This window comes from Morus notabilis, unplaced genomic scaffold (genome assembly GCF_000414095.1).
Source record: "Morus notabilis unplaced genomic scaffold, ASM41409v2 Scaffold326, whole genome shotgun sequence".
Lineage (NCBI taxonomy): Eukaryota > Viridiplantae > Streptophyta > Magnoliopsida > Rosales > Moraceae > Morus > Morus notabilis.
In genome coordinates, this window is record NW_010364880.1 from 1 (window position 1) to 10,760 (window position 10,760).

The 10,760-nt window shown below is 36.9% G+C and overlaps 3 protein-coding genes across 3 annotated transcripts; all 3 read right to left on the reverse strand.

The window, feature by feature from the left end:
* Positions 1 to 814: 814 nt before the first annotated feature.
* On the reverse strand, positions 815 to 2,353 carry LOC21392098 (late embryogenesis abundant protein). The gene is made up of 2 exons (XM_010107044.2): positions 2,000 to 2,353; positions 815 to 1,357 (listed from the first exon to the last, which is right to left on the reverse strand). The coding sequence occupies exons 1-2, from the start codon at positions 2,240 to 2,242 to the stop codon at positions 1,094 to 1,096; spliced, it is 507 nt and encodes a 168-aa protein (XP_010105346.1). The 5' UTR covers positions 2,243 to 2,353; the 3' UTR covers positions 815 to 1,093.
* An 816-nt stretch (positions 2,354 to 3,169) lies between these two features.
* On the reverse strand, positions 3,170 to 7,890 carry LOC21392099. The gene is made up of 4 exons (XM_010107045.2): positions 7,733 to 7,890; positions 6,202 to 6,597; positions 4,963 to 5,009; positions 3,170 to 4,818 (listed from the first exon to the last, which is right to left on the reverse strand). Exons 2-4 carry the CDS (start codon positions 6,515 to 6,517, stop codon positions 3,886 to 3,888), a joined length of 1,296 nt encoding a protein of 431 aa, XP_010105347.1. The 5' UTR covers positions 6,518 to 6,597; positions 7,733 to 7,890; the 3' UTR covers positions 3,170 to 3,885.
* Positions 7,891 to 8,428: 538 nt separating this feature from the next.
* On the reverse strand, positions 8,429 to 8,941 carry LOC112093310 (uncharacterized protein At1g65710-like). The gene is made up of 2 exons (XM_024171488.1): positions 8,897 to 8,941; positions 8,429 to 8,734 (listed from the first exon to the last, which is right to left on the reverse strand). The coding sequence occupies exons 1-2, from the start codon at positions 8,939 to 8,941 to the stop codon at positions 8,429 to 8,431; spliced, it is 351 nt and encodes a 116-aa protein (XP_024027256.1).
* Between the last annotated feature and the right edge of the window lie 1,819 nt (positions 8,942 to 10,760).

A 10,760-nucleotide genomic window follows, 5' to 3' on the forward strand; every position in this document is an offset into this window, starting at 1 on the left:
AATGAAAATAAAAACGTTTTCATTTTCATTTTCATACAGAAAATAAAAATGTTTTGGAACCAATTCCAAACGCACCCGTTGTGTCTTCAACTCAAAATAACAAAACCGACCCAATGCTAAAATAAAACTTAACTAACCTACAAAGGGTAAAAGGGTAATTTTATGCGCAAGGATAAAACTAGAAACACACTGTTCGAAGTAAAATCCGTCCTCTTTTTCAGTATATGTGTGATATGCTTATCGAGTATTGGATTTATCCGTACCTATTTTAGCTCTTATCCGTACCTATTTTTCTCAGGAACCTTCTATCGTTGATATACTACACAACGATTTACATATCGATTTACATACATACACCGATAAGACAGATATTAACATATGGATAAGACAAATTTTCTATCAGAAGACAGATATTAACATATGGATACCACAAATTTTCTATCAGTAAATAAGATATTCTCTGTCAAATTTGAGTAAAAAATTTTCTATCTGTCATATTTGTATTAAATTAAATAATACCAATAAATTAAATTTTTTATGTTAAATTTATATAAAATCACATAAAAAATTTTCTACCGGTCATATTTATATTAAATCACATAAAAAACGTACATAGATTCGACTGTTAAAAAACTTTAACTTAAAATCATACATAGATCCAAGGTAAGTTAAGTTAGACATAGTCAAGAATCTGAAAAAAAAAAAAAAAAAAAGCGAGACCTATTATATAGGCACATACCTCAAACTATCATAAATAGCAATCCTATATAATGTACTAATAGATAGGGAGAGAGAGAGAGAGGGATGAGGAGAATTGACACATAAAATCCATATTATTGGCTGATTTATTACACTAATCACCTCACCAAACACAACTCCCTTAATTACCTTACCTCAAATCTTTACCCCCTAGCTAGGCACACATTCTCAGCAATAACAAATTAAAAACATTAACACATCATATACATTGAAAGACAAGTACTACACACAAATTCAAACCCACATTTTTTTTCCCAACGTAATCCATATGATTCAAACACACACACCCACCGGCCATATATATGTGTACACACACACACAGATATTTATGATTTCAAGTGTGGTTATGGTGGCCAGGCAGCTTCTCCTTGATCTTGTCCATGACACTTTTCTTCTCCTTCTCGTGGTGCTCGTAGGGGTGTTCTTGGCCAGCTGGGTCAGCGGCAGTCATCGTTGTTGGGATTGTAGTTGTTATATTTGAGGACTGTACTTGCTCATCCTTGTGCTTTCCAATTCCAATCCCACCTGTCAGCTTCTCCTTTATTTTTGTTCCTAATCCCTTCTTCTTCCTTCTCCCGCCTTGCCCATCATCCTCCGACTAAATCAAAAATCCATGATGCATTCATTATAAACAATATTATTGCAGTAATTATTAATTGATAATTAAGCCACATAAATTATACTAGCCAGCTAATTAATGAGTATGCACATGCATAATAACCCCCCCAAAAAAAAGAAAAAGTTGAATTATCAACCGAATTTGTATTGTAGTGCTTGAATGATGGTGTGAAGATCTTATTAGCTTTACAAAAATGTCAGCCTTAAGATACGTCTAGAACAATATTTGAAGATACATAGCATGTTAAAAAAATAAAAGGGATAGAAATTGGAGATAGAGATCAACTATAGCACCTTGTTTTTTTAATAATGGAAATAAAGTACTATAGCACTTAGTCATTAGCTTATATGTAAAGAATACCAAAAAAAAAAAATTTACAATCTTATAAGCTTATTTTTTTCAAATTAACTTTCATCTAAATTTTGTTTGATTTTGTTTTTCTTTTTAAACTTGATTGAAATTTGAACCATACACCTTATCATAGAGTCAGGTATAAATTTAACCCGCAATCACGTTTGATTATATGATACATATATGTATGTATAACATGAAGTTAAAACTTAAAAACGTCTAATAATATTGGTCATTACTAAGCACTATAAGACTTGTAGCGAGTCTAACCGAGCTGGAACTTGAGCTGCTGCCAGATCGCTGAAGTTCGGCCCTCTCGCCTTCGCGGCGGCGCTCCTCTTCCATCTGCTTCCCCAGCTGCTGCTCGCCAGTAGTGGCTGCAGCCGTACCCTCGGTTTTCGCGACTCCGGTGAGGTGCATGGGATTGCCGTGCTCGTCCGTCAACACGACCGGGTTGCCGTGCTCGTCCGTCAGTTGGATCGGGTTTCCGTGCTCGTCACGTAAATCCGCCATTTTTTTTTTTTTTTTAATCTTCTGCAACGTTGTCTTCAAAACACTACACAGCTCACTTGGGAATCTACTGAAGTGGTGACACTAATACTGAGTGTTTTGTTTTGAGGGCATTTGATCTTTAAAATGGAAAGCAAATGACGGTGGAGATAAGAGATAGTGTTTCATGCACGTAACCATTTGCTCACACGTGTTATGGAGGTGCCAGGTTAAGCCACCGTGGGCAATTCCACGTGTATTGGAAGATATCACACGTGTTGCCTTGTTGGAATATATAAACAGCAAATACTTTGTTGATAATGATGGTAGGTTTTTAGGGTTGGCAACTTATAAGATAAGCTCGTCTATTAGATTTAGCAAGAACAGAAAACAAAACAAAACAAAAGCATTTTAATTTGTTTTGCTTTTGGGACCTATTCTACCCCTATCATTATGGTTTTACCGTTGTAGTAGTAAGAATGAATTCTTTAGAAAGTGAAGCTTGGTCTAAACAAGAAAAAAAAAAAAAATTTCTTGGAATATTGTGTTCCAAGTTTTATTACTCTTTTGCTAATGAGCTATCAAGTAATTATGAAATGTTATTAATTTTTTTTGTTGAATAAAGAAGGATCATTATTGTAACCCCGCTCCTTATTTCTTTTGCACCTTGAAAATCCTGGAACTCAAAACAAAAAGAATCTCATCCAATTCTACTCTTAAGAATGGACCTAATTTTCACTTACGCCACTACACACCCAATACTGTATAATATATTGATCGGACAGGAATATTAAAACTAGAAATACCAACGTGTCGGTAGTTCTAAATTTTAATGCTTCATAGCTCTTCTTGTTGCCAAACCTGAAGCTTTATGACATCACATTCTTTTCTGTTTTTGGCTCAGTAAAATAAAATATGGATCTTTCTTAAAATTTTATAAGCGGCACAAAAGAAGCTATAACGGCAGGGGTTAGATAGCTTTTTGAGTTTAAACACTAGAAGCAGTTCACAATAATATCTCAATTCATTTGCTAAATCAATAGTAAATCCCATTGAAGGAAAAGGCACACCCTACATAGCCTTTTGGTCAAATTCGGGATATGTCCAGACATATAGCGTTTCACTTAAATAAAATCATGTATGCATCAGCAGCTGAAAACAAATTGATATTTACAAACATGAATGAGATGACAAATCTCATGAGGCAGTTCCAATCTACTTTGCTTTTCCTTTTCTCCACTATATAAAGAACTGTTTCTCCTATAGAATCCTCTATTTCTTTCTTACTTCTTTACAGTGTAATCCCACAGAGCTAATCTTGTTGAATTCTGAGAATTTGCAAGTTGATGTAAACTTTTCATACAATGCCCAGATGAATGAGTGGTTTCCTGAATCCTTCGAGTCCCTTTGTCCAACTGAGATTGCAGAACAAGATCGATACCAGAAATCTTCATAGAATATCAACAGAGTCTAATTGGAAACTTGATAACTTTAGCCACGAGCTCAGTAGCCAAGGGGGACGAATTATGGTACCAGATAATGAAATTTGTTGTGTATTTTATTAATTATCCCAAGCAACATGAAAGAATCTCCAAGGAATCTACTGATGTAAGCAACAAACATGAGGCAAAGAGATCTGCTAACCTCCCAAAAAGCTTTGAGAAAGCTCACATCTTACTGGATTTTGCCCAGAAGAAACCCTTCTTTCTGGTAGCATGATTATCTGACGAGGCCCGAACACTCTTTGAGCCAAATGAGAAGTGCCTCTTCAAGAAAGGCCTCGGGCTTTTCATGCTGGAACTGGAGGCCATCTTGGGACCATTTCCTTGATTTCCTCCACTACCCTTCAAGTGATCAAACACATCAGAATCACCATCAAGGTCTACAACCCGGTTCTTCGATCTCCTGTTTCTCGCCTTCAGATCCAGTTCAGCTTTTAGTGCCTTTTCAGACATCTTATGGGTCTGTTTCTCCCCAAAAGTACAAACCGGACAAGCAGGGTCGTATTTGTTAATTTCGGGTGTCATGTTCTCCAAACACTCGGCGTGATAAACGTGCCCACAGACTAGCACAGCAACAACAGAAAGCTCATTACAAGCAATAATCTTTTGGCTGCTCCATAAAGATCTCTCGACCAAAGGCCTTGAGCAAACCCCACATGTTTGCAAATCAACACAAGGGGAAGCTGACTTTCGGCTAGTAGCTTTGGTCATCTTCTCATGCTTAAAGCCACAAGACTCACTGTCAAAAAACCACCTTTCTCTATTAGAATTAGCCATAAGCTCAGAAAATGCATGCATAGACCAACCATCTGAAGATCCTCCTCGGGAGCCCCTAGCTGATTCATTGCTCCATGAGGGACGTATTGCCTTTTCTTCCGAAACTAAGTAGCTATTTGGTGACTTGAATTCTGGAACTTGGGTATCAGATACTTGCGTTGACAGATGATGTCCAGGAGAATGCTGGGTTGAGCTGGCTGGAGGCACTTGACCTTGGGATGACAAAGGAGAGTTAGTCAGGGATGAAGTAGACGGCAAAGACCTCGATAACTTTGCAGGAAATGGATATGAGACAGACGGAGATTCTGTTAACTCCTTTGGCTACAATAGACCAACAATTGAACAAAAAATGTAAGAAAAGGAATGCATACGAGCAAGAATACAAACCGTACCATAAAGTCCAGGAGAAAAGGAAAAGAGGGAGTGGAAGAAACTAGAAAGAGCCTTCACTCGCATTACATGTACCTGTTCCAGACTTGCATCCATTGAAGCATTCCTTCTAATAGATTGATCTGGCACAAATACATAATGAAATTGTCAGATAAAAACCTAGTGTTCAATTAACATCCAAAAAATTAAAAATAAGAAAACATTAGCCATATTAGAGGCCATCAACAAACAACATACAACACTTATCCTTGTGACTCAGAACTATTCACGTAAAAAGAAACTTGGGCAGATAATCACTTAAAACACAGAAAAAAAGTCAAATGCTTGTTCTCTTAAGTAAACCAACTATTCTAAAACCAATTATTGATTGATAAACTAAATACTGAAATTATTAACAAAGTTTGTTTTTCAGACAGACCATGGGACATCCTTACCACAGACCTACATATAAAAACTCCATCTTCACTGCCATGCTCACATGCCAACTAATGAATGAATATACATCCAAAGAAACAAAGTCCAATTTCATTGACAAGGAAGCTATTATGGAAATCAAAAAAGAATTAAAAAAAAGGCAAGCAGCGAGTTCATCCAAAGTCACTAGAAGGAACATTATTAGCAAGGCACATTATAATGGGATACTGCAAAAATTGTCTGCAATTGACACTCGCAACAAAAGAGAGTAGAGATCAAGTTAAATGTAGTCTTAAAGGTTTTTTGCTTTGACCGTGTAAAACATGTGGTAGTCTACAAAGAAACAAAGGGAACCTCAACCCGTTAACGGCCCCTACCTAACCTACATAATTTCCCTCTCCATCACCCTCAATCATCCTTGAGTTTGGTAAGTCTAGTTCAGTAAAGCCTTCAACCAGCTTTTACTCCCCATTGAGCTGAAAATATTCATACTGAATCTGGATGCAACCTCAGTTGGTTTTCTTAAATCCCTAATGCATGGTACACCAGAAATGACATGCCCCAGGGGAACAATGCACATCAAACTTAAAACGTATAAATTTCAAAGGTTCAATTAATATTGATGGAAGACAACTTTAAAAGTTCCAACCAGTATCTGTATATGACATCCACATCAAAAGAAAATGGGAGATAGAAAATAACACATTAACGGTCTATATATCTAACACAGGAAATGCTGGTCTAATATTGAATAAAAGGAAAACTTCAGCAGTTCCAACTAGTATCTGTATATGAGATCCACATCCAAAGAAAATGGGAAATATAAAATAACACATCAAGGAAATGCCTAAACTGAAAGGGTAATAGTTGTAATTAAACAGATTTCATTCCAGAAATTACCTGGTGCAGGAGTTCTCACATGACCTGCAGCTCCCTCATATAGCAGGGACTTTTGTGATGTTTGTCTGCGAAAATGTTCTAAAGGACTTCCTTCCTCTGAGACATTTGCTGATTCACATTTAGTTTCAGATTCATCATTCCTACTGACTCCTTCAGAAAACCAGCTCATGGAAGTCTCTTCACCAGCTACCCGCCCTCGATGATCCCATCGAAAGCTCCAAGTTGGTGAATACCGAATATTCCGGTGCAAAATATCAGTATTTGATGCATTCGTTACCGTCTTCTCCCTAACGGCAACACAACAAGCAGCCCCCATGCTTAAAAATAGACCACAGCGGAACTTCTAATCATAAAACTTTAACTCTTAATGGCATTCGCTTAAGTGACGAAGTTCCTCTGAAATTACAAGAAGAAACAAACCCATCACTATGGACGACCAGCGGTATGATTGATTAGACGAAAAACTTGAGATAAAAATGATAAACTTCAAAGGATCAAAATCTCTACCACATAACAAACAAAGGATATTACAGGAATCAGCTTATTAAACCAGTTGAAACGCAAAAACTGAATTGCTAAAAAGGAAAGACGCCCAACTTGAAATGAAGATGCAAAAACTTGAGACGAAAAATGATAAACTTCAAATGATCACAATTTCTACGTCATAACAAATGATATCATAGGAAACAGCTTATTTAACAAATAGGGAAAGTGCAACACAATAAACTGAATTGTGAAACACAAAAGATGCCCGATTCGTAATGAAAATGCAAAAAACTTGATAAAAGAAAGATAAACTTCAAATGATTAAAATCTCTATCTAATAACAAACAATATGATATGATAGAAAAATCAGCTTATTAAACAAACATTGCAAGTTGCAACACAAAAAACTGAATTGCTCAAAACAAAAGATACCCGATTGGAAACCAGTCATGGGTCTCGATTCTCTCTCTTCCTATTTGCAGTTGAACATAAGGGTAACAAGAACAGGGAAAGACAATTCTATGGTCAACACATACATTCCGGTCAAATGCGCTTCAACTTTTCAATAATGGCAAACTCTTGCTTTGAAAGGATTAAACAAAACAACAACAAAAATTCCCACTTGTTTTTTCTTTCATGCTTCTCTTTCCACACTCTAATGGTACCTACCAACCACCAAACAAGCCACTAAAAATAACCGACCAAAAAAAAGCACAAAGAACAAGAATTTTTGTATGGAAATATAGCAAGACCTGATTGAATCTGATTCACTCTGGTAAGCAGAAGACTAGAAAAACAAGACCCTAAAATTAGAAAATTGGAAAAAGTACAAAGGTCAAAGAGTTAGAGATCCGAAATCAATGCCCAGAAAACGGATTTGGCAGTCAAAAAGATAAAATAATTTCGAGAAATCAAACACAAAAAACCAAAACCCTACTATATAATACTAGGAATATTTACAGATAAACATTAAGAATACTATATTGATTGATTAATTGATTGATTAATAAGAAAGAGGAGTGAAATTGTTCTAACGATCAGTTACCAGAATATCATGAAAATCACGGGATAAGCCTTCGAATAAAGAGCGCAGAAAACCCAGAGCTAGAGAGAGAGAGAGAGAGAGAGAGTTCTTAGAGAAAGAGGGAGTAAAGGCTGCTCATTTTTCTCTGCTCTTTCGTTTGCAGAGGAGAGAGAGAGAGAGAGAGTGGGAAAGAGAAAGTATAGCAAGGTCGTTTCTGACGGCTTTAATAACGCCGTCGTCGTCGTGGTGGACTAAACATTTCTTCCCTCATACGACGCCGTTTTCGGTTGACGTCGTTTTGTCGTGGTGCGAATCTTTCGCCACGTAAAATTGAGGTCGGTTTTTTTTTTTTTCAATCTATTTCTTCCGCGACCGACCCGTTTGTTTCCGTTTTTATTTTTATTTTTCACATTTTTTAAAGATAAAAAATAAAAATATTTACACAAAATGTGATTGGTACAAAATTTTTTAAAAGTTAAAAAATAAAAGCATTTTTGTCTTTTTCTGAAAATCTGAAAACGGATTAAATCCATTTTTCAGTTTTCCTTTTCATTTTCTCCCTTCTCCCTTCTCTCTCTTCATTTTCTCCCGAGGTTCCTCTCTCTTCATTTTCTCCCGCCGTCGACCCTCGCCGGGAAACACCGTCACAAAAAACCGGCAACTCTCCTGAGGAGAAGGCGAGCCCCTCGGCGACGAACGCCGGTGGCTGCGCTGCCGCTATCGGGGGCGCTTCTCCTCCACTGTCGCCGCTAAAGTATCCATTTTAACGAAGGAAAATGGATACTTTACGATGCCGTCATCGACAAGGTTGTTGTCGAAATCGTAGCTCCTCTTGGATCCAGAGTACTTTCGGGAGCGAGAAGCCGAGGAGAAGGAAGCGGCTTTACCGGAAGAGCTGTGGCTGAGCTTCCCGCACTGGACGAGAATGGCGTCCACCTCTTCCTTGGTGCAACTGGAAGTCCTCACAACAGCAGCAGGTGCAGGAGCAGATTCAGAGTCTTCAAGTGGTTGTCGTTTTTGGATCTGGTTTTTTCTTGAATCTGGTTTTTTTGTTGGTAGTCATTTTTTGGATCTATTTGAAGTGTTGGGATCTACTGGTACTGGTACTACTACCACACTTGCTTGTGCCGAGTGATTCAACACGGTATTTTTATTATTAACAGACGAAGAAGAAGAAGAAGAAGAAGGAGGAGGAGGAGAGAGTTTCTTTTTGCTTAGACAAGTACCCATTGACTTAACTAAATGACTCGAAGAGAAAGAAATAACTTGAGAGACCGGAAAGGAAGAAAAAACGTCTAAAGAGGCGAGAACTTAAATTAAATCACCAAACACAAATTCAGTTTTTTTTAAACTGAAAACAATCTCAAAATAAAACTACCAAACGCATTTTCAAAAATGATTCCAAAATGAAAATAAAAACGTTTTCATTTTCATTTTCATACAAAAAATAAAAACGTTTTGGAACTAATTCCAAACGCACCCCAAGGATTTCCCTTTTTTTTTTTTTTAGAGTTCAAACTATTTATTGGTGTCATATTTTTGAAAAAATTGATTTTATCCATTCAGTAGGTATTATTATTTCAATCACATTAACAAGATAATTATAATAAATTTGGTTGTTGACTAAAAAATATATATAAAAATTAATAAAATTAAACTCTTATTATGGTAAGTTATTAAATTTATGTATTTGATGTTGTCTTTTCATCTTATTCTTATTATGTAATTTTTGTGTGTGTATATATATATATATTTTAAGTGAAAAATAGATAGTAGAATTAAACACCAATAATGTCGTTACAAGCAACGCGACTAATAAATAAAGACATAGAGTCTAGCCAAAACTTATTTATGAAGAACGTAAAAGTATGATTAGTTAACGTGCGGATCACACAATTCCTTTCACGGAACTTGTAGCAGATAAAACCACAACGAGCTTAAGAAAAGACATCATCTTGTATATATTTGTTTTCCCTCTGTCTATTTATTCACACAACATTATTAATAATTGTCACGCCCCCCAAACGGGGTGGGTGACGTGCAGCTCGATTAGGGATTAATAAAGCAGATTCCCAGACCGGGCCCCACACTTAACTGCATTAAAATATAAATGAATTACATAATCCAGGAGCCTCTGGCACACAGGGCTCCACCCTACAGGACATACAGTATCATACATACATGCTCATGTAATTAATCATTACAACAGACATCAACAACAGTCTAGTAAATCCAAATATTACATAAGTTTACAGAACTCTCAAATTCCTTACATTTGTCCAAGAGGATGTTCACGATCCTCACTTGATTCCAACGGCAGCACAACTCAGCTGCTCCGTAGCAAATATCCAGCTACTGTGCACCGCTCCTAGAATCTCCTGGGAGGGGTTTAACATTTAAAACATAAAATGTGAGCGAAAGGCCCAGTAGGATATAATTTGAAATATTTAAAATAAATGAGCGCATGAATGAACAATTGAACACATAAATAAAATAAGACATTCAGTCCCGACAGAACAGCCGGAACCTCACATCCTTTTTCTCAAAGGAAATATAACTGAAAATAACCATGTTACAGGCTTCAGCAAGTAATTAGTACAAATTACTTACCTAACCAAGTGCCTCGCCTACCCGGACCGGTTTCGGGTTCTACCCCCGAGGATGCACTCTCCGCATCCTATCTAGGCCTACAGCAATAGACTCTATTACCAGTTCACAAGATCTCTTATCTTAAGAAATCATCCATTTAACATTATGAAATCGTTCATATGACCCCACGAACTACTCAAGCCGCGGGCCCATGACTGGACAAGCCATGAGGTTCCATGACTAATCAAGCCATGGTTCTCAAAGCATTTTTCTTTCACAAACCAATCCCTTTCTTTAAAACATTTTCAAGGCCAAAAATCCTTTTTGAAAACAGGCTCACAAGGAAAAGGGATAGAAATCCTACCTCGCACAATCAAACCTGGGACTAGCGTCGCCCTTTTCCGGCTTCCGCTTTCTCAAGCCCCTTCAGTCTGAATCCTCAGCGATCACTGATGCAAAA